Source organism: Stegodyphus dumicola, chromosome 5 (genome assembly GCF_044657685.1).
Source record: "Stegodyphus dumicola isolate Sdum_Otavi_A_Nest chromosome 5, ASM4465768v1".
NCBI lineage: Eukaryota > Metazoa > Arthropoda > Arachnida > Araneae > Eresidae > Stegodyphus > Stegodyphus dumicola.
This window is the reverse complement of record NC_140772.1, coordinates 201,256,251-201,277,944: the sequence shown is the minus strand read 5'-3', so window position 1 is coordinate 201,277,944 and position 21,694 is coordinate 201,256,251. Positions and strand designations below refer to the sequence as shown.

General features: G+C 32.9%; 1 protein-coding gene across 5 annotated transcripts in view; it reads right to left on the bottom strand.

Annotated features, from left to right (window-relative positions):
* LOC118189810 (cell adhesion molecule Dscam1-like) overlaps positions 1–21,694 on the bottom strand; it is a 451,139-nt gene that overhangs the window by 284,828 nt on the left and 144,617 nt on the right. For all 5 annotated transcript variants that reach the window (XR_015041386.1, XM_085817549.1, XM_085817551.1 and 2 more), the window contains exon 2: positions 9,046–9,223. Coding sequence is in view for 4 of the 5 variants with exons in the window: in XM_085817549.1 (XP_085673675.1) it covers positions 9,046–9,103 (58 nt within the window). In the remaining variant the exon portion in view is untranslated. The remainder of the gene's footprint in view (positions 1–9,045; positions 9,224–21,694) is intronic.

Genomic DNA, 21,694 nt, shown 5'->3' with positions numbered 1-21,694 from the left:
CTTTCTTGGTGAATGACCGCCAGCCTGTAAGTGACCGCCAAGAGAGAGAGAGTGCAAGCAGTGACCTATAAATCGCTGGCCCGATAACACGCCAGCGCATCAGGAAAGGGGGTTGTTTCGCCGTTGACAAATGACTCGGAAGGCCCGTTTTATCTCGCTGAAGTACCACTTGATCCCGTCGAAGCATTCCACCGTAACAGACCAAATCTTGTCCGAGATTCGGTCGCATGGATGATTTTTCCTTCACCCTCTTCTTCCCTCTCACCAAGCACTGCTGCTGTCATTTCTTTTTTTCTTGACTATCTGTCTATCTAACCATCCCTATTCGTGTGCTCCGGAGATGTTGGAGAAAAACAAAAGAAAGTTTTTGTCAGTATCAGGGATTGTCTTGCTGTCTTAATGAACATGTATCTCTTCCAGAGAACTTTCGCAGTTCTAAATGGGCACAAAGTAGTAATTCTTTACCTTTATATGAATTTTTAAGAAAAAAAGAAAAGAGATGCTTTTACTGTTGAACAATCTAAATTCGTTTCTTTGGCTTGGTTGCATGTGTTTAAGAAACCGAAAGTTATGGAGCAAACTACAGTAAACCCTCGTTAACATGAATCTCAAAGGAGAGAGTTCGTGTTAACAGGACACTACATTAATTACTGTATCGCAATTTGAAAAAATGCACTCACTGATCGCCAACTTCACAGCTCACGACTTCAGTAAAACTAGCGGTCAATTCGGATGTTGCAGCAAAACTTTCTACAGTAAACATTCTACAGGTGAGTAATATTTCCTAGCAGGTGGGGGGAATGGTATTATTCTGATGACATTTGTTGCACCTCAGACACAGAAATTGACAGAAATTTAACTTTCGAGTTGTTTATTCTCCTATCAATAAAATTCCAAGTTCCATACTCAAGGACTCCATTCCGGATATGAATCCCTGGGGTATTTACAGGATTCCTTGCCAGTTTGGTTCAATTTACATTGGCCAAACTAAGACAACCTTAAAATTTCACGTTAAGGAACACGAGGCTCATGTTAGAAAAAAAGAAACACAAAGTTGCCCAGCATTGTTGGTCCAAAAATCACACTTCAATTTTTCTGCAGCCAAAATTATTCAAAAAACATTTTCCATTGGTTAACTAGATTTTCAAGAGGCGTTTCACATTTAAAAAATCTTTCTGTTCTAGTTAACGACCCTAATTCCAATCCATCTTTGCTTTCAGGAAATTATGTTTTAGTTTTCGTTTCATTAACAGATGGCACAAGTAGCTTAACTGTTGCCCAGCCATTCTTATCTTATCTCAGCTAATCACTATATCTTATCTCGTTCATTTGAGCTTTGGAAGCTCAGGAGATGCTTCGGTAAAACCACTGAAACTGGTCCTGTGAGAATTTGCAAATATAGCGCTGATTTTTGTTGTTTGAATTCTAAACTAACAACTACTTATACACCAGATTCCCCTGCAGCACACGTAACAACGTCGTCATCTGCACTAACAAACTCCTCAAAACTCACCGTTGACGCAATGATCGCAACTATGGAGCAATGTTACGAACGCTGGCTATGTTTTAGAGTATACAGTGTATTCTGTAAGGTTTTCAGATAAGCGGGACAGAAAATTTCTTAACTAAGTCTTAGCAGAGAGACAACATGAAAAAGATAAAACAAAACAGAGAATTCTAAAGAGAAAGAACAGAAAAAATATGAAAAACTTTGAAAACCGAAATTTGCGATAACCGATAAAACTTCCTACAAGATCAAAAACTATATCACTGTTAGGACCGAAACTTGTTTCATGTTAACCAAACATTTGATTTAAGCAAGTTCGTGTTAAAAGGCGTTTACTGTGTAAGGAATGTTTTCCTTCTTTACTTCATGCCTTCATGGTGAAACTGGAAGTAAATACGACTAGTAATCGGAAGATCCAATTGACAGTCCAAATCCCGGTGAAGTATTGATCTGTTCCGATATACATGATCGTTCATGGAAGAATTTTGAGGCAAATTAGATTTTGCTTAGACTTAAATTAGACTTTTACTGTCTTATATAAAAATACGAAATCCATACTCAGTTAATCGTTTTAGTGCATGAAAAGATGAGAAATATTCAATAATTATTCCTTTAAATAATGACTATGTTTTCCCAATCACTTTCTTTCTTTCTCGACATTTTTCTTTGAGATGATTACGATGTTAGAAACTATTTTTTCCCTTGGTATAGAAGCATTCATTTTCAGAAAATCTCTAAAGTCTCGAAATACTAAAAAAACTTGCGGAGTAAAAATGGCCTACTTAATCAACGGAGAAAAATTTAAGTTAAACAGAAAAAAAATATTCAAAATTAACATAGAATATGTTGGATTGTTTTTCTGTTAATGCATATATTACATTGGAAAACAGTATTGTGTTATAGATGCTGATCATTTTCTTCAAAATGAATTTTTTCAAAACACAAAAAGATTCTGCTGAAATGTGTAATATGTAAGTGGTTTCGGTGTTTCGTCCCAAGTATTCCAGAAATGGAGAAGCTTCCCTTATTTTGCAATGACGCCAGTTTTACGCAAAATGACTTGCAGATACATTTTTTAGCGTTTCCAAATTCGAAGTTATTTTATTCGATGCTTCATGAATATATATTCCTACAAATAAGGAGCTTAAATCAGCGTTACTCGTTTTTATACTTATTAACAGTAGTCTAATATACTCTTCTAACTGAATTCATATTCAGGAAATTTGTAGATTTGTAAAATTCTATTTAAACATTTAGTAGTATCTTCTTCATACTTCTATGTAACATAGGGTACATCTGATATCATCCGGCTGCGACCAAATTTCTTGATTTCCAAATCAATTAATGATCAGATTTGATGGCAGATGATTCCACAGAATCTCGATCAAATTTATTGCATCAAAATGAAGTTTTTAATGTAGTAAATGAAGTTTTAACAAGAGATCATTCAGTATTTTTATGGTATTTCATTTTTAAACGATGAAAAGTTTTTCGAGGCAAAAGATGCAGTTCCTTGACAATTTGATCTTTACGATTTGGGAAGCTGAAGTTTGTAAGAGGAGCAAAGATAAACTTTTCTAATCCCTAAGATTTCTTAAAAATTTCCTTAAAAATTCTAGTTTCCCCAAAACATTTTTCTTTAATTTGCAGCGATAGGATTCTCGAGCACATTTACTGTTCTTGAAGTTAGGTGAAGAAGAACATAAGTCGTAATAATAGTGTTTTAATAGAAATTATTTTCAAAATACTCATATTCTTAATAATTTAATTCATTATTAATTCATTTTCAAAATACTCATATTCTTAATTAAATATTAATCAGATGCTTTAGACAGCATTTTGTCTTTAAATACCATGAAAAAATAATAAGCTAAAGAGCAATTATCTGTGAAATTTTGATTCCAAAAACCTGTTTGCAGTTTTATTCAGTGTATATATTTTAAAAAATGGTAAACGTTTCGTTCAAACTTCATACGCAGATGAATCTTTAATTATTCATCAAACTTTGTACGCAGATAACTATATTTAGATTAATTAGTTCAGAGTTTACCTAAAAGGTAAATAAATGTCCTAATTCCTACAAATTTTATGGATATTAATGAAGCATTTGCAATATTCAATAAATATCACATCATTTGTGACTCTTTTGAAAGATACAAACAAAATGTCAAACAAATTTGTATGCTCTTGTTTTAAAGCAAAGCTGGCCAAATTCCACGTTAATAAGACAGCATGAAGAATTCAAGAATATTCGAGAGCCTCAGTTCCACTTTTAAAACTTAAAAAAAAGTAGCAAAATTGTTTTCGAACAGTAAGAAGCGTTTGAAATAAATTAACAAGAATTTTGCATTTTTTAGTTACTCTGGTTATTCGTTAACATAAACAAAGCATTTTCCTACGCTATAGAATTTTAAAACTCTTATATAATTTACTGAGTACTCCTGTATTTTTACTGAGTGCAGCTTATTTTAATAAGAGTAAACAGAAAATGAAAGAGAGATTTTTGCTAAAAAAGCTTTTCATTTAAAATAATGCTGTAATTTGAGAAACAGAACTAGCGAGTTTTCATCATTTTTAGCTCATGCGCATTGTTTTGGAAAGAATGAAGCAAGTAAGATGGAATTCCATGCGTTGTGAAAAAACTGCGATTAGAATTATCTGCAATAATTCAATTATGTGAAATAATCTGCCAACCTTCTAAGGTTCTTGCATAAATAAAATAATTGAGATTTTCTCAGCAACAAACGGGAGAACTTACAGACAGAGAATTGTTAATTTACTTAATGAGAAGTGGATATCAGATGAGTTTTGTTCTTATAGTCACTGAAAATTATAATTATACATGTTGTGGTATCTGTGATTCAGATTTGAAGTGTCTCATCAATGCGTTGTGTTTCTAATTTTTTATAGTACCATTATTAAGGCAGTTGGAAAATACTGCCCCGATGGCCCATTTTCTATTTTTCCAATAGCCATTTTGTTTTTAAAACTAGGATTGCCAAGATAAAAAAACCCAAAGAAACAAAATTATTTGCTTTTCCATCCTTCTTTTGACGATTAACGTGTGATGCTGAAATGAGAATTATATAAAATTAAAAAACGCATAAAGTTCTTTATAAATGCATAAACTACTGACTCTTAAAATATACTACTGAATCTTAAAATCTTAAAAATCACTAATTCTCTTTCAAATTAGAATTATATTTCAAAGCAAAACGACTGTAAATTGCAATACAAGCCGAGGTTGCACCATGGCTTGTGAAGTCAAACTCATTTTCTCAAAGCATTCTGCTTAATTTTAAATTATACTGGGCAGATTAATGTTGCTTCATAACGTAAATATGAAAGGATTTAAATGAACATGTACTTCCATAACCGAAGACAAAATATTCTTCAATTAAGAATATTCTCCCTGCTGGCAAAACTCGCAGAATGCCATATATAATCGACCTCACAGTAGAGCATAATTCTGGAGGGAGCTGAATCAAACCAGGAGAAAAGGACCAAGCAAAACAAAATTTTAAAAAATCTGAAAGGTTTTATATTTTAAATTAAGTACAAAGGCCGTTTTATTTACCGTTTTGTGTGTTACCTTTATTTATTAAATATAACGTTCTTTGCACTTAAACCATAAAATTCAGTTTAATAGCAATGTCCCAAAATAATTTTAAAATGAGCATATCTTTAGAATTTCCGATACACAGTTCCGCGCGCTGGAGATAATAAGGTTTTTTTTCCGCGTAGAGTGTTGCCATTGCTCGCTTTTAAATCGTTATGTTTGTTACTCAAAAATTCGTTAAAGTTTTACATAATATGGAATCGATTCTAAAACAAATTCCAAATTTCAAATTTGGTCTTCCACATGCCCATATTCGTAGTAGGATTACTTCATTCAAAATTGGATGGCTCTACGTACCGTTGTTTTATCACAATGCGAGAAATATACTACATACATGGAGATTTTTCGTTATTTAATTTCTTCAAACATAATGCAGGACTCTAACATTGGGTGGCAACAGTTTGAAAAGTGAAACGGACCTTTATAGTGATTCAACGCAAAATCGCAAAACGAAAACAATAGTCATTTAGGGACTAAGCCCCTTTGGACTAATAAAGTCAGTCTGTTAAATCTTTTACTGAATTCTTACAGGGGGAACAATTCTTAATAGGACAATTCTTAATAGGACGCATCTGATGCGCACAAAATATATGTAATTCTAGAAACGTGTCTTATTCCTAAAAATATAATCACATCCATACGATACTTACTATTCCAATGCATGAATACTTAATGAATGCCTTAGAATTTCCTGCTTTATTTTTATTTAATCGAAAATAGGAATCGGAACGTTCTAGGATGAAGAAACGTGCATTATTCCGGATATTTACTTTCGTTAAAGTGATGCTGACCATAGATTTCTTCAATAAACGATTTCATTGTAGGTTTTTATTAATCCATATATATAAATATGTCAACATGCTCAAAGTCAGCGTTGTAGCTTAAACAACGCTGCTCAAAGTCTCAAAGTCTACACTCAATAGCTGCAGGATAATTCTGCTTTACCACTTATCAAAGCCGTCTGTCGGATATTCTCTTAGCGGTCACTGACTTTCGTTTCTCACGCAGACTCAAATCTTATCGCACGCTGTAATCATGGCATCCTGTAACAGCTGGTAATAAAGTTTTCAAGACAGTGCTTCCACCACCTATCTTATCTGTGAGAAGTGTCAAAATATAAATGTGGGAAACGTGCATTTCACATAACTGTTCTTCAGAAATGCCTCTTAGGATTTGTTTGTCAATTTTTATAGTATCTAATCTTTATTAATCTGTGTAGCTACAGATGCTGTGAAGAAATTTATTGATTTTTGGTTAATTTTATCTTAATTTATTATATTATAAATGAATATCTTATAAAATGAATATATACACCATGTTCACCAAAATCCTTTATTTTTGCAACTGTTGGCCGTAAATATGCATATGCTTCCAATTCCAAAAGCATTTTAAATGATTAAATGATTCATGTTTTTGCATTTCCAACGTTTCTCCAACGCTTGTATCTAGGAAAATGTTATACTCCTTTTAAAAAATAAAACATAAAAACTTTGATTCCCGTACGGCCAAACTTGACCAAAAGATTCAGTTCCAAAGTTTACCAATTTTGGAATCATTTTGAATTTGCATTTAGAGGTCGGTAAATAAATAAATTAGAATGATTCAAGGTTAATTTTTTTCTTTTAAAAGCAATCGGATGATATCAATTTGCAATTTATTATAAGGTATTTCTCCCGCCTTCCTAGCATTCCTTCGTGGTGTAGTGGTCAACATACTCGGCATGTATCCGAGAGGTCCGAAGTTCGAGTCACGGCGAGAGCATTGCCCAGTTTTTACATCTCTCAGTACCAAAAATGATAATGTCTCTACAGTGACTGAAATATAATGATAATGTCTCTACAGTGACTGTAGAAAATGATAATGTCTCTACAGTGACTTCTGAACAAAAAAAGGTGGTGGATGACGATTCTCCATCACCAGGATTTGGCGATTGGGTCCCCCAATTCCCAGTCGCCCTTTAAAAGGGGACATATATAAAGCATTCCTCCCGCCTTTCTAGCATGCCTTCGTGATGTAGTGGTCAGCACACTTAGCGCGTATTCTAAAGTCCCGGCGAGGGCATTGCTCATATTTCACGTCTCTCAGCACCAAAAATCCTAATGTATCTACATTATTAGAATCTTCTTTTATAATTTTATTATATTTGGTATGTCGGAAAAAATTTCACGTATGTAATTTATAAGTTTTAAAAATCTAAAATTAATATTATTATGAATTATAATTCATGAGAATTATATTCATTAATTGATAATTTCATGAACGTTATTAATAGTTTCATAAATTTTTGTTATTTTGGAATCCTAATGTGTAGTCATATATAAATTATATATAAAAGTCATATATAAATGAACCGGAGGAACGTATAAAAAGTTAGATTTCGTAATCTTTATAAAAATTTATTTCTTTATGTGTAAAAATGTCAAAAAATGGATTTTTACATTATTTAAACCGTGTTTGTAACTATAAGTAAATATGTACGACCAACGTTACGAAAATAAAGACCTCTTAAGGATTTTGTAAAAAAGCAATATGAAGAAGTGCTTTTAAAAAGTAAGTTTTATTTCAAAAATTTTTAAGAACAATGGTGATTTCCAACCTTCTCCTTTTAAATTATTTTTTTATAAATTCTGGTGTTATAATGCAGAGATTCCGTCTGTTATAATCACTTCGTCTCAAAAAGGCATATAATATATCAAAGGTTGTTTGATGTTATGCAAATTGTATTTCTGTCTTTGAACTGAGGAGCGGCGCAGACGGAAATTTGTTAGGGAACATAGAGAGGTAGCAAATTTACTTTACTATCGGAATCAAGCTTTCCATTTCACAGAAGTGACCATTTTTCAAATTTGTAACCTACCTTAAAAGCTGTTTAAACCTACCCCATTTAAAGCTGATTCGAAAGAAAGTGGTTATTTCCGAAATCTGGAATTAAATGCTAAATTTCGAATGATATATTGGAATAAACTAGAATTCCAAAAGGACAATAAATTCTCGCTGGCTTTATACTATCAGCAATTATAAAAGTCAGCAGTTACAAAAAGTATACTATCAGCAATTATAAAAACCTTAAATAGCAAACCTTAAATTATATAATTTGAATTGTCGAATTTTTACACTGGATTTTTTCCCGCTGTAAATTAAGGTAATAGGTTTCCTTCAATAGTTTACATCATTTACATTCTCAATCCAGCTAAATTGAATACAATGCCTAGATTCAGCATAGCATTCGTCTGTATAATTCTAATTTTTTATTCTTTCTGAACAGTTTATGAGGTAAATAAAAAATAAAAAGTAGTAAAACATACAGGATTTTAAATTTATATTTTCCCTCTTCTTACCACGTGACTTCGCGGTGTAATTGGAACCATGTCCATCAGGAGGTCTAGAGGACGAAAGCAGGCGATAGCCTTACAGATTGTTTTTAAAATTCGAAATAAATCTAATGAATCTGCAAATATAACACTATTTCCTTCACCGCTTCGCTTTTGAGAAACGTATCCTTTGAACAGTATTAGTAAAAATAACGTTACAATATTATCAATATTTCAAAACCGCTAGTAGGCAAATATTAAGTTAATTTTAACGTCATATATTAATTACACTAAATTCGTACATAAAGGAATAAAATCAGCTCCAAAAATATGTTTTGTAAGGGTTTTACTCTTTGAAACTTCATGAGTCAATGTGATTTTTAAATAAGGATAGAAAATTAACGATTACCAACGTGAAAAGTATTTTAAGATTAATGGGGGCTGTTTAAACTGTTCATTGAGTATTATCAGCTGTGTGTCATTAATTCCATTTAGGTAGATTGTCCAGAAAAGATGGAATCATTTCACTAAAAGAGAGGTTTACCACGCTTCCACAAGATCGAAAGACTACTAGCAGATTCAATAAAGAAGGGTTAGAAGAGACTAACCTCGAACGTAGGCGAGCAGTAGGAGCAGGAGCGGCCAGTTGGGCGTGTTCCAAATCATGTTAGTGAGAGGAGGCCATAGACGACGAGTGTTGGACGGACCTCGTTCCTCTGGGGGCCACGGGGGGCGTCGCGGCGACCACGAGATGACGGCCTGACTCCACCGGCCTCGACATCGTTCCTGTCCAACAAAGGAAATTGTTCATTAATATAATGAATGCAGTTATTAGCATATATATCATAATTAGGAACCAAGAAAGAATGTCGTAATATCAGATGAAATGAAGACGACAAAATCTGAAAGCAAATTTCCTGTTGCCATTCCCTTTCCCACAAGAAAAATGAGAAACAAAATTACCAAGTGAATGAAAATAATTTATTACATTATAATACAGGAGTTCTTAACCCGGTGCTCGCGGGCGCCAATGTGCCCACGAAGCTATTTTTGTGCGCCCGCGACTGTCCGCTATATACTATATTAGTAGTATGAATCGTGGCCAAGCCGCGACCCACAAATCGCTTTAAATGCAGGGCTTAATTTCTAAAAGTAGAAGTGCCGGAGCTCTATGAAAGACCATCACGAATGAGGAACAAGAGTAAATAAATAAACAAAATGACTATTAAAATCATTAATAATTTAAAAACTAAATAGTTAATGAGTATCAAATTAATTAGCAATTATTTATTTGGTATTACTAATTAATATTTATTAATTTATATTTAACTTGTTAATTATTATTTAATTAATTTACAATTAATTTATTATTATTTATTAAAATAATTAAAAATTAAAGCAATTTAAATAATTAAAATTAAGTAAAATGTAAGGAGTTAATTAAAATTTAATAAGCGATTTTTTATATAATTTTATTGCTAAAAATAAAATTTTCTAGACCAATTTCCGTTACATACAAAAGTGCCGGAGCCTTCTTATTTAAGGCTCCGGTGCGCTCCGGCTAGAAGTAGAATATGTCCCCAAAACTAAGAAGTACCGGAGCCGGACTCCGGTGGGCTCCGTCGCAATTTAAGTTCTGTTTAAGTGCAACTATTTTGAATTTTTTGTTGCCTTTTTAATGTAAGGTATTGTTTATGATGATTATGATTGCAATAAAATAAAGAAATATTAGGATTCGTCATATTTTATTTTATTTTTTATTTTACTGCGCCCGCCAGCATTTCCTGTTTGTTAGATGCGCCCAGACGAGGAATAAGGTTAACAACACCTGTTATAATACCTGCAATCGACTAATTTATAATACATTTTTTATACAACGGCCTTTTGAAAAAAAAAAAAAAAAAAAAAAAAAAAAAAAAAAAAAAAACGTTTTTAAGATCTTTGCCAACATTTGCAACTTTTGAGAAAACTTCTTCAATAACATGATTTTCGCGAGCTTTAATTTCCTTTACCAATTCCATATTGATACTGGTAGATTATATCTAATTTTGCAAATGTTAATATTGTCTTCAATTTGAGAGAAAAATAAAAGTTTCCGAGGACGAAAATTTGTACTGCAAGGTTGAAATTCTTGTCAATGGAATTTCTAGTTTATCTTTTGCTTGAGATATGTCGTCACTATGTTAATAAGTAACCATATATTTTCTACAGACGAGATGGAAGCTAATTTTTGAAATGCCCTGTTTCTCGCAGAACATGAATCCTCCACTTTATAAAAGATTACCCACATTCTGAGAACGATTTTGACATTACTTTTGAATATTTTCAGTTATAAAGTATTTCACCCATTTGCACTATTTATTTTCAGTGCTGTATGAATTCCGTATTATAGCACAGGATTTTATTCAAGATTTTATTCATTTTGCCATTTTTTGTTTTTAAACTCCAGTGGAAAGGCAAATATAAAATTAGAAATATCAAAAAGAACCGATATGAATAATATTGTCCAGTATATAACAAATGGTCGATATCATTGCCTCGAGAGTTCTCTAACTGGCCAGAATGAGCTGTATGTCATTGTCTCCAAGAAGTAACCCGAAGGATGCAGGTGAACTCTTTCAATATGTTTCCATATACATTATAAAGACAGCAAACAATGTGCCAATGGTCATAAATACCAATATGATAGAGGTTCTCTCCCGGTTAGATGTGACCCGTCAATAGATGAATGGAACCACAGTTCACATTGGGGCCCATCGTGAATATCTACCGAACTTCCCAATCGCGTTTTCTTGATTCCCGTCTTTTACTTTCTAATTAAAAATCTTTTTGATATACAACTCAACTGAATAATGAGAGATCTCGGAGAATGATGTTTGTAGCTATTTAGAGCCCTTTTGTGCAAGCAAAGAGCTTCTCCATTTCCAAACATGCTGTAATGCCCAAGAATCTAATGTAACACTGTTTTAGTTTTAAAACCTCAAGAAAGCCGAACGAAATTCCGACAATTTTTTCCTTTTTGATGTCAAATTATAAACAGAATTAGCGAACAGAAAAACAAAATTGTTGCATTTGAAGAGAAGGACTTTTTTTCTTTAAAAACATCTTGAATTCCCTTTTCTTTATCTTAAATTTAATTAAACAATTATGTTAATGTAAACTTCTGGTCAAATTTTACCCATAAACTTACTGGAATTTGTCTAAGATCATTTGGTTTGAAAACTTTTCATGAATGCTATTTCTTCCTTATTTAAAAATCAACAATATAATAGTATATATAGTATCAACATAAACAAAAAAATAAATGAGAAATGTAACATCAAGTGCATTTCTATAACATTAAGCGAAGCGAAAGCGATGAAACAAAGTTTACTTACATTGTACCTTTTCTTCGGCATTTAATTGAAGCAAACCAAATGTTAAAAGCAAGCAGACAAGTAAGAAGGCAGGCCAGAAACCAGAATAAACTTTCTAGCCGATGGCAAGAAACGTAATCATTAAATTGCAAGCAGAGGAACGTAAAATCCTGGATATGATATTTATGCTTTTCGCAGATACTTTATCTTGGAAGCGTGAAAAGAAGTGCAAAAATGTATGAATCATCTCCATTCATTGGAGGAATATTTAAGATTATTTTCAACAATAAATAGCAGAGATAAAATTCGGTTCAAATTACACTTTTTTGGATACAAAGTTTACATGCAACTTCTTCGGATAGAAGACTTGGTTCATTTCATAAGCTGTGAATTTAACTGTAGCTGCATAATGACTGGGGAACGAGAAAGAAAACGGTTTCAGAAGAAAACGAAATCCACCTTATAGTAAAGTGAAGTTCTATTGATGATTTAAATAAAAAATAGGAACTCATTCGAAAAGCAAATAGATATATACAGAATCTGCAATGTTTATTTATTTTTGCTAACCAGGTTTATTTCGGTGAGGGATAGAAACTCTCTTCCCGCTGAGAATTATTATTTATTTAATAGCCTGTATAACTATTTTGTATTTATCTTGTAAATAAGTTTGACATAAATTAAAGTGCGGTAACGCTGATATCGAATAATTAAATCTTCTCAAAACCGAACAATAACTTTTTGAATATTATTATCTATGGCAAACAGTAGTTAAAATTGCCATTTATTAGACAATGTTTGCCTATAACCCAATAAAATGACGAGCCTGATGAATCGATGTCCACCGAAGGCATCGCGACAGATGAAAGCATCATGGAGGAAAATAATGCCAAGCGAAAAATGTAGCCGTACAAAACATCGTGGCAAAAAGCGGAAAACATCGCAGTTCTAAAACATCCTGATGCAAAACATAGTCATCGAAAATAAAGCGCTTCAAAAACATCGCAGTTTTAAAACATCGACGTCGAAAATATCATCGAAAAAATAAAGCCCTACAAAATATCGCATGACATAACATCGCAGACGTGCGTTTTCAGGTTTTAAAGATTCGCATATTATCATAATGATTTTTGAGCGCAAGAAGGAATGAGGAATGCTTTTGTTTTCATATTTCATAATTTTGAATGACATAATTTTTTATGACAAAATAAGAACGAAATTAAAGCATTCAAAAACTAAAAATGAGTAGAAGAATAATGTTAGGTACATCAGTTAATAGAATTAACTTATATAGTTAACTAATACATGTTATTCACTAATTAATCTCTTTTATAAAGTTTCATTGGTAATTTTTCATGAAAAGTATAGTCTGAAAAAGATTAGAAAAAGAAAGGTTATAATGTATTTCTCCCTCTTCTTGGCATGCCTTCGTGTTGTAGTGATCAGCACGCTCGATTCGTATTCGAGAGGTCCGTGGTTCGAGACCCGGGGGAGGCGTTGCTCATCTTTCATTTTTCTGCTTTCAAAAAATACCTAATGCCTCTACAAGGTAAGTAACAGTATGCGTTTTACCTCTATTAAAATTGTTTAATTAATTATCAAATTTTAAAATTATGTTAATTGCTATCAGTAACATTAGTTTTCCACCCATTTTCAGTTACTGAATGCTTAAATTTCCATCTTAATTTTTCGAAACATTTATCAGTTAATTCAAAAAATATAACAACACTCTTTATTCCTTCTATAGCTTACAAATCATTATGCTAATACGCATTTACAACTTTTAAAGTCTTAAAAACTCATGTCTGTGATCTTATCGTCATGCGATGATTTTGAAGGTGCTTTATTTTTTACTATGATATTTTTTACAACGATGTTTAAAACTGCGATGTTTTTGAATTGCTTTATCTTCGACCAAGATGTTTTATCCTTGCTTTTCTCCCACGATGTTTCGTATGACGAAGTTTTAACCTTGCGCTATTTTCTCTGCGACGCTTCCGCCTGCGATGGTTTTCGCCTGTAAGCGCTGAATTATACATTCTTTTCTAGGAGTACCAGAAGCTGTCCATTATCCATCGTAACATATATTCTGAGATATCGATGACGGCAGTTAACCTGTACAGGACGGACGTATTTAGAGAACGTCTTGCTTGAGGTATCCTTCATATAAAACTATGAACTCTTTATGCTAGAAAATATAAAAAAGGAATGTATGAAGATAGATTCACTCTTAAACTAAAATAACCAGAAAAGCACCATCCTTAGCAATGTATGGTGAACATATTGAGCAAATAAAAAAAAATTATTTCTAAAAACTTCTGCGTCGACTGCAGAATATTTATGTACAATTTCCACTGTCCTGCGTCAACTGCAGAATATTTATGTACAATTTCCACTATCCTGCGCCAGTCAAAATGCGCTCTGAACACTTCCGCTTCCTGTGTTTAACTTGTAAAAGTTCTTGACTTAAAATTTATCTTAGTTTCGTTACGTTACTTAAAATGACGAAACTCATAATGTCTGCCACTCAGAAAGGATTTCCCTTGAGGAGACCTTTCTAATTAAATTTGATTCTCATTTAGACATGGCTCAGGAGCGTCCACCCCTGAACGCAAAACTTGGGGGGGGTATGTTTAATATGAAACATAATTTGACATGGGCTAATCATAACGATCCTCGAAGTAAAAAGAAAATTTGGTATATATTGGATAATAAAGCTCATTGCGATTATCTAAGGGGTAGGATGCTTTCGTGAGAGCTAAATTTATAAATGAAGGTCTTAGAAACTGGACACTGCCTCATATTTACTTTATGAAAGGAACAAAGATTCGCATTCACGTTACACTTCGCACACACTACAAAAGTGCTCATGCAACCAGTTCGTTCTTTCGAATTTGATCCGTTGACCGAACAACCACTTTTAACCAATCCGTCATTGCTAAGGTGATGAATCATGAATTGTTGAACTGTTATATTATTAAACCTCTTATCAAAAGAAATTATAGAGAGATTTTGCAGCATCGTATTACTGAAATGCCTTCCTTATTTAAAACTTCTGAATGAAAAGTAAGAATGTCGATTCAATTAGTACCATAGTTAAATATGAGTAAATAAGGAAGAATGCTTGACTGATGAAGAAATAGTTCAGAGTTTTATTCTGTCACTGCGGGGGAAAACGAAACAAAGAAATAGAAGGACGATGGCTTTGAACTTCCGCAGTTTACTCTAAAATATGCAGTTTTCAGGTCGCGGTTTCAATATTTTAATACTACTTCGAATCTTCCTCGCAGTTACTGCAAATGTTTCTTGTTTTGAAAAGATAATTTTCTAAATGCAAATCCATTAAGAAGCAGCTGGGATCTAAAAATGGGTACCTTTCGTTTAAGAAATCTTACTATCCTGTTTACAGAACAGCAATTAGAGTAATGAAGCAAACTGACGCAAACTTCTAGAATGTCACTGACAATTTTGCTAACAACAACAACAAAGAAGTAAAGTAGTATTTTGACACGCAGGAATTAAGGCTTTATTTCAAAAGTAAACATATAAAGTATTTCTCCGGCCTTCTTGGCATGCCTTTGTGGTGTGGTGGTATGCACGCTGGGCGTGTATTCCAGAGGTCCGTGTTTCCATTCCCGGCAAAGATGTTGCTCATTTTTCAATCTCTCTTGCTTCCGAAAAATACCTAATGTCTCTACAAACATAGAACCTTTACTCATTTCCTCACATTTCATTTTGAAATTTAATAGGTTTTACGTGTGTCTGTATTGTAGAAGAGCAGGGGCATACAGATCGCCAAGGGCAGCAAAAGCTTTAGTTACGCCACTGCACTCAGATTACATATGAAAAAACATAATAAAGATATCAACATTCATCTGGTCTCACCTCCTAGGATGGAACAAGGACAGATACCACTGTCTCTTGACTTTAATCTTTTGGTCTCCAATTGACCTGTCACACTTCGAGCTGCGGTGGTTTTGTTTCCGTTAAATTTATAAATCAAAGCCTGATGCTGATTACTTATGTTTTACTTTTTTTTTTTTCAACTAAACTTAACCAGCTTATTTATTTTATTTACTGTCGTTGGTCACGTGATGGCTTCCTGAAAGACAATGGTAAAGTTCTAATAAGTAAAACTTAAATGTTGGATTATCTGAGCATGACAAAATATCCAAAGCTCTGTACTGAGGAAAAGAATGCGTTCGTGGAGGACATTCTAAGACAAACTAGCTCATACTTGGAATTGAAAATGCCTATGAAGTCGGCTTGTTCGTCAGGATTCAAACCTAGGTCGAAATACCAATGTTCAGGTTTATAGTTCATTCAGCCACTGGTGATAAATAAGGCGGGGGAAAAAAAGCCCCCGCTCTTTGAAGTTAATGAAATCAGACTAAAGTTTTTGTCAGTATGTGTGGAGATGTAACTGTAATTCTGCAAAAAGCGAAACACTATAATATAATACAAATTGCATCATAGTATGAACAAGGGTATTGCTAACTAGTTTAATACTAGATTCTGATTCAGTGCGTAAAGCACCGAAATCGATGCTTCCCCATCAATTATCTTTTAATTATCTCCATCCTACAGGAAATAAAATTTTGTGGTTAATTACTTCCGAATTAAACATTCTTCTTTTTACTGTCTATTCAAGAAGAAAAACTTAATTACGTAGGTTAAGAGTGCTATTCAAGCATACTGAATGCCCCCTCGCTCTCGGGAGAAAATTTAATGAAATAAAATATTGCTTGAAATATTCTTCCTTACTGTGCCGCACTTCTTTAATGTTATTATGAATTAATGAAAGGCGCAACTACAGCTGGATTACAACTAGAGAAGTATTAATTTATAAGTCAAACAACAAAAATCAGCCTTATATTTTCAAATTTTCACAGGATAAATGTGCATTTGCGCTTTTGCAGCTGAGGATGATGGTTCGGTAAAACCATCGAAACTAGTCCTGTGAAAATTTGAAAATATAACGCTGATTTTTGTTTTTTGACTTCTAAATTAATATTTGTTCGGCGTGTTATTGTATCTTAAACTAGAGAAGTACTGACAGATATAATACATTGTTAATATCGAACCGTCCTAGTCTCAGCTTAAGAAAAATTATTTCAAATAACTGCTTGCTTCGATATTCAGTGAATAAAAGTAACTCATAAAAAAGTGTTCTTAGGTACAAGTCCAAGCCAGAATTCACGTCTTATGTACTAGCTAGCGAGTAAAGAAAAGGCCTTGTAAAGTTGAGGGATACATCTCTCTTTGTTCCACTAGTTCTGCTCGAATTAGGAGGATGGATGTGAAATGTGCAACCAGTTTAAATGCGCTTGTAGACAGCTGAATATTCTAAGACTAGTTCGTCCAAGTCGAATTTTAAGAATCTCATTTCTGTTACGTCGGAAGACGTAAGAATCTCATTTCTGAAACGTCGGAAGCAGTCGCTGGCTTCATTTTCTCAGCCAGCGCATGCGCATATCGACGGAATCCAGTCTTAAAAACAACTGAAAGGTGACATTTCTTTTTTTTTTTTTTTTTTTTCTTTCCTTTTCTTTATTTTTATATAAAAAGAAAAATGTTTCCAGAATTGACTAAAAAATTTATAAACAAAAAAAAAAAAAAAAAAAAAAAATTTAAATTTCAGTTACTAAATATTTATCAAAATATAAACAAACAATAGTAATAATACCGTATTTACTCGCGTAATAGTCGCACTATTTTGCCAATTTTTTCTTGTGAAAGTTTCTAGGTGCGACTATTATGCGGGAAAGTTTACTACACAAAATTGCACACATTTGACGATTTTTTCTGCTTCAAAACGGGGCTGCATCTATTATAGAAAGGTGACTATTACGCGAGTAAATAGGGTAATATCGAAAAAGAAAAAAATTCAAATTTATATTTATTTTCTCTCTGAAATCTAAAGTTTGGTGTACATGAGACATTTTTTGTTGGCTACAAGCTTTGTTATTCAAATATATTGACAGCTAAATATTAAATTCTATGGCATTTCCTTCAAATAATTAAACTTTAGTTCATATTCTTAATCGATAAGTTTTAAGTTTTTTATGTTCAAAATTAATGTTTTGTATTATGATCATGTTGTATACTATATATATTTTACAGAAAAATGGGAGAGAGTTGATGATGAAATTTAATTTTACATGCATAGTTTGTATTGGATTTTATTTTCTTTATTACGAAGTTACGTTGCTAGTATTAATTCCAGTTTCATCGAACTTTATTTTTCTGAAAATCACGTGTTTCGATTGATTATAGTTCTAAAACAAATAAAACAAATATCGTTGTTTTGTGACTGCTATTGATATGTACAGCTAATAGATTTATTTCAGATTTTTCTGAAAGGCCATCAAAAATAAGTAATAAACCAGAAGAGACCACTTACAGAAAAGAAACCGAGAACAATTCTTTTATAATAGGATAAACTAATGAGGTATAGTTTTTAGCTCAGTTTTTAATCGCCCGGAATATTAAATTCTACAAAACGGCAATGCTCTAGAAATCTTTTCATAGAAGAATTCAGCATCCGCTGCGTCCCAGGACATCCGGCAAACCTAGTTACAGAAAAACAAGCAAAAACAAGAAGAAAAATGAAAGACATCCACTCCTTAAGCCCCCCTTAATGTCAAAAATCAGTTAAGACGGAATTCGAGATCCCGTAATATGATCCCGAAAACGAAAAGAAGATCAAAAAAGAATAAATAGGCAGAAAGAGGAAAAGGAAAAGAAAGAACGGAGGGGAGGGAAGAAGAAGAATCTCAACGATATCAAATAAAAAGGCAGAGCGATTCTGACCTGCATAGCCAGTAAATGGCCAAGAATTCGGAATGAAGCAGCTTTTCCCTGCTTCGCAGCTTTTTTGCCCGGAATGGCCTCGTTTAAACGCCTGTTGCGCCATCTTTTGGGAGAAATGCAAACTTTTATTCCGTTATTTTCTCAATTTATGATAAAAAAACCACTACCAAACAAAATAATGACGTGAAAGAGAACATTGCGTCGGATATCTTGAGATTTTTATTGCGATGTGTGTACTGTGAAGTCTCTCAATGGACCCAGAAACAGAAAAAACAAAAAGAAATGTCTCTTGCTTTTTCCCACGGTTTTGAATCAAGGTTATATTTCACTACAATGCGGAGCTACTTTTCGATGCATACGCTACTATAAATACGGTCATCGTGCTATTTTCAGATAGAAAATCTGTAACTGTATGTCATGTCATCTGTAATCTGTATGTGTTTCGAAACAGGATAATTTTAGAAATTTTTACAGCCTAAAAATGATTCTTATTTAATAAAATGGGAATTTGCAAAATTACTATCCATAAATTTACACTTACAGCGTTCCCGTAATATAAATATCATTTATGAAAATAAAAGTTTAGGATATTTATCAGTCTGTGTTCATATTGTACGGTTTTCGTGTAGTGATTACTTTGCTGTTTGCACCCAGAATATTGAGTTTTTGCACTAAGATTTACAGAACGTAATTTTATTAACAAGTAATATTTTTAGACTTACAATTAACAGAAAACGTTTTTAACTTCATAGATTATGTACTGCGTCAGAAATCTCTACAGAAGTCTTCCTATTATTGCTACTCAGTATAAAAGTCTTATTTCTCCTACGTATGATGAAGAAAGGTGCCCCGAGATATTTAATTGGTTTATAGAAGAAAATTTCGTATCGAAACAATATAGCTCCCTCATCATTTTCTGCCTATGCCACCTTCTTCCTACACTCTCCTCTGTAGAGGTTAATTTTATTATTTCCTTTTTTTTTAAATTATTTCCATCGGTTTGGGGTTGTAAGGTTTATTTTAAGTTTTGGACAAATTTTGTGTTAAGGTCACTTTCCTATCCTTCTTAATTTTAGCTTTATAAACTTGTGCCGAAAGTATAATTATGTAATTTAAATGAGCAATCATTTGTGATCCAGGAACGATTTAATCATTTCATATTCATTATTTCCTATGGGAAAAATTTTTTTTCGGCTTACGAACGGCTTTCGGGAAAGAATAAAGCTCGTGAATCGAGTTTTCACCCTGTAATTCATTTCGCTCTTTGCTTTGCCACTTGGCGTTAGTCTAAAAGAGGCTATGAAGTATCAAGTCATTCAGTATAGTTAATTTTGAGTTCGAAGTTGTTAAACTGTTCAATAATTTTTAACCTCTGCTCATTCAGCAAGCGAGCAACGTAATTGCCCCTTTTGAAATCTATTGTAATTTTGCGGAAAGAAAGAGTAATAATCCTGTACGACAAAGTAAATGCGATCCTGTACGATAAAGTATCGGTAATATCCTGTACGATCCTAATAAAGTAAATCCTCCTGTACCTTTAGAACTCAATTTACGATGTTCTTTCCCGTATTCAGAACGTTTAAAGTGTTATCTTCAGATTCGAAGCTAATTTTAGTTGTTTTATTTATTTCGAGTAATTGATAATAATTACAGTAAAGGTACAAGCAGTAAAGGTATCTTTTGCGTCATCTGACCTGCTTATTCCGAAGATAGATTAACACGAATAATTATCATGCAATAGTGATTTCATGTGAAAAGAAACTCAGCTATTGCAGCAAGGACAAAGACTTGCGTTCTCAAATCTTACACAAAACTTTGGTTCTGTATTTAATAACTTTCTTGATCTTTTTTACTTTCTAAATATTTAATTAAATATTTTTAGTCACAATGATAGTATATAACGTCTCGTATACTTGAGCAACATAAACTAACTAGACGTTAGAAGACCGTGAAAGAAAGTCATTAAGTCTTAAATTCGACAAAGTCGAGAGAAGGATATAAAGAACCTTTCATTAACTCAAAATAAAATTCACAAATGGCACCGACTAGTGCTTAAAATCCCAACACTCTTGGATTAACTGAAATAGGTAACGAGTAACTTAAAATTAAATGCATTTAAGTTTAGCCTAACAACTTCACAGGTTACTCAAAGCGAAAGCTGGCTTTGACTCTTAAAAGTCGGCGTAAACCAGAGAGAACGAAGTCCTCAGCGACACAGAAATCTAATCGTTATTAAATCAAAGATACCAACGTGGCCTAAAGGAACGCTCTAAATTCACCTTCCAAAATCTTTCCTGAAGTACTAATTTCATTCTACCTCATTTGAACACACGCTCGCTAAGTCGTTTACATTCTGGCAAGAAGGCCTGAGTTGAAAGCAAGAGCGATAGAAAAGGTTGCTTCAAAATAAAATTAAATAAGTACGTTTAGCGAAAATATATTATTGGTACTGAATCACTATTCTGATGAGAATCAAAATAATTAGCTGGCAGTTTAATTAAACCAGTTTTTACGCATAAGCATACAATAATTAACGACTTCTAACTAAAAGTTTAAATTTTTCTGTTCTATTTTTAAAACCTTACAAACCAGCATGTAACTGATTTTGAAACAAAAACAAACATTGATTCAAAATGTGAACGAAAATAAATGCGTTACACTAGATTTTCGAGATTAAGAAGAAGTCCCAGATGGCACAAAGAACTCACGATAACTCCTACGCGCTTCACTGTTATTTTTAAGATCTGACTAAAAATAAGATTTTAAATAAAAATAAAAACAAAGTTTTGTAGCTCATGAAAATGAACTACGCGTTTTATAGACTATCAAAAACAGGTTAATCATCACCTAAAAAGGAAGTCTCACAAAAACTGGTTCCACAAGAAACATTTGAAAATTTAGTTTTTATGCAGGATAATTAGGCAATTATGTTTTCGCCTCTTTTTTGTTCCATTCTGAAAAACCTTACAAACACTGTGCTGTTTAATATTAAACTTCTCTCCTGGAAGCAGAGGAGGCGGTATTAATGATAATATTTAGTCAATAGTTATAATCCTCGTGCTTAGGAATTCTGGAAATCATGTTCTGTGTG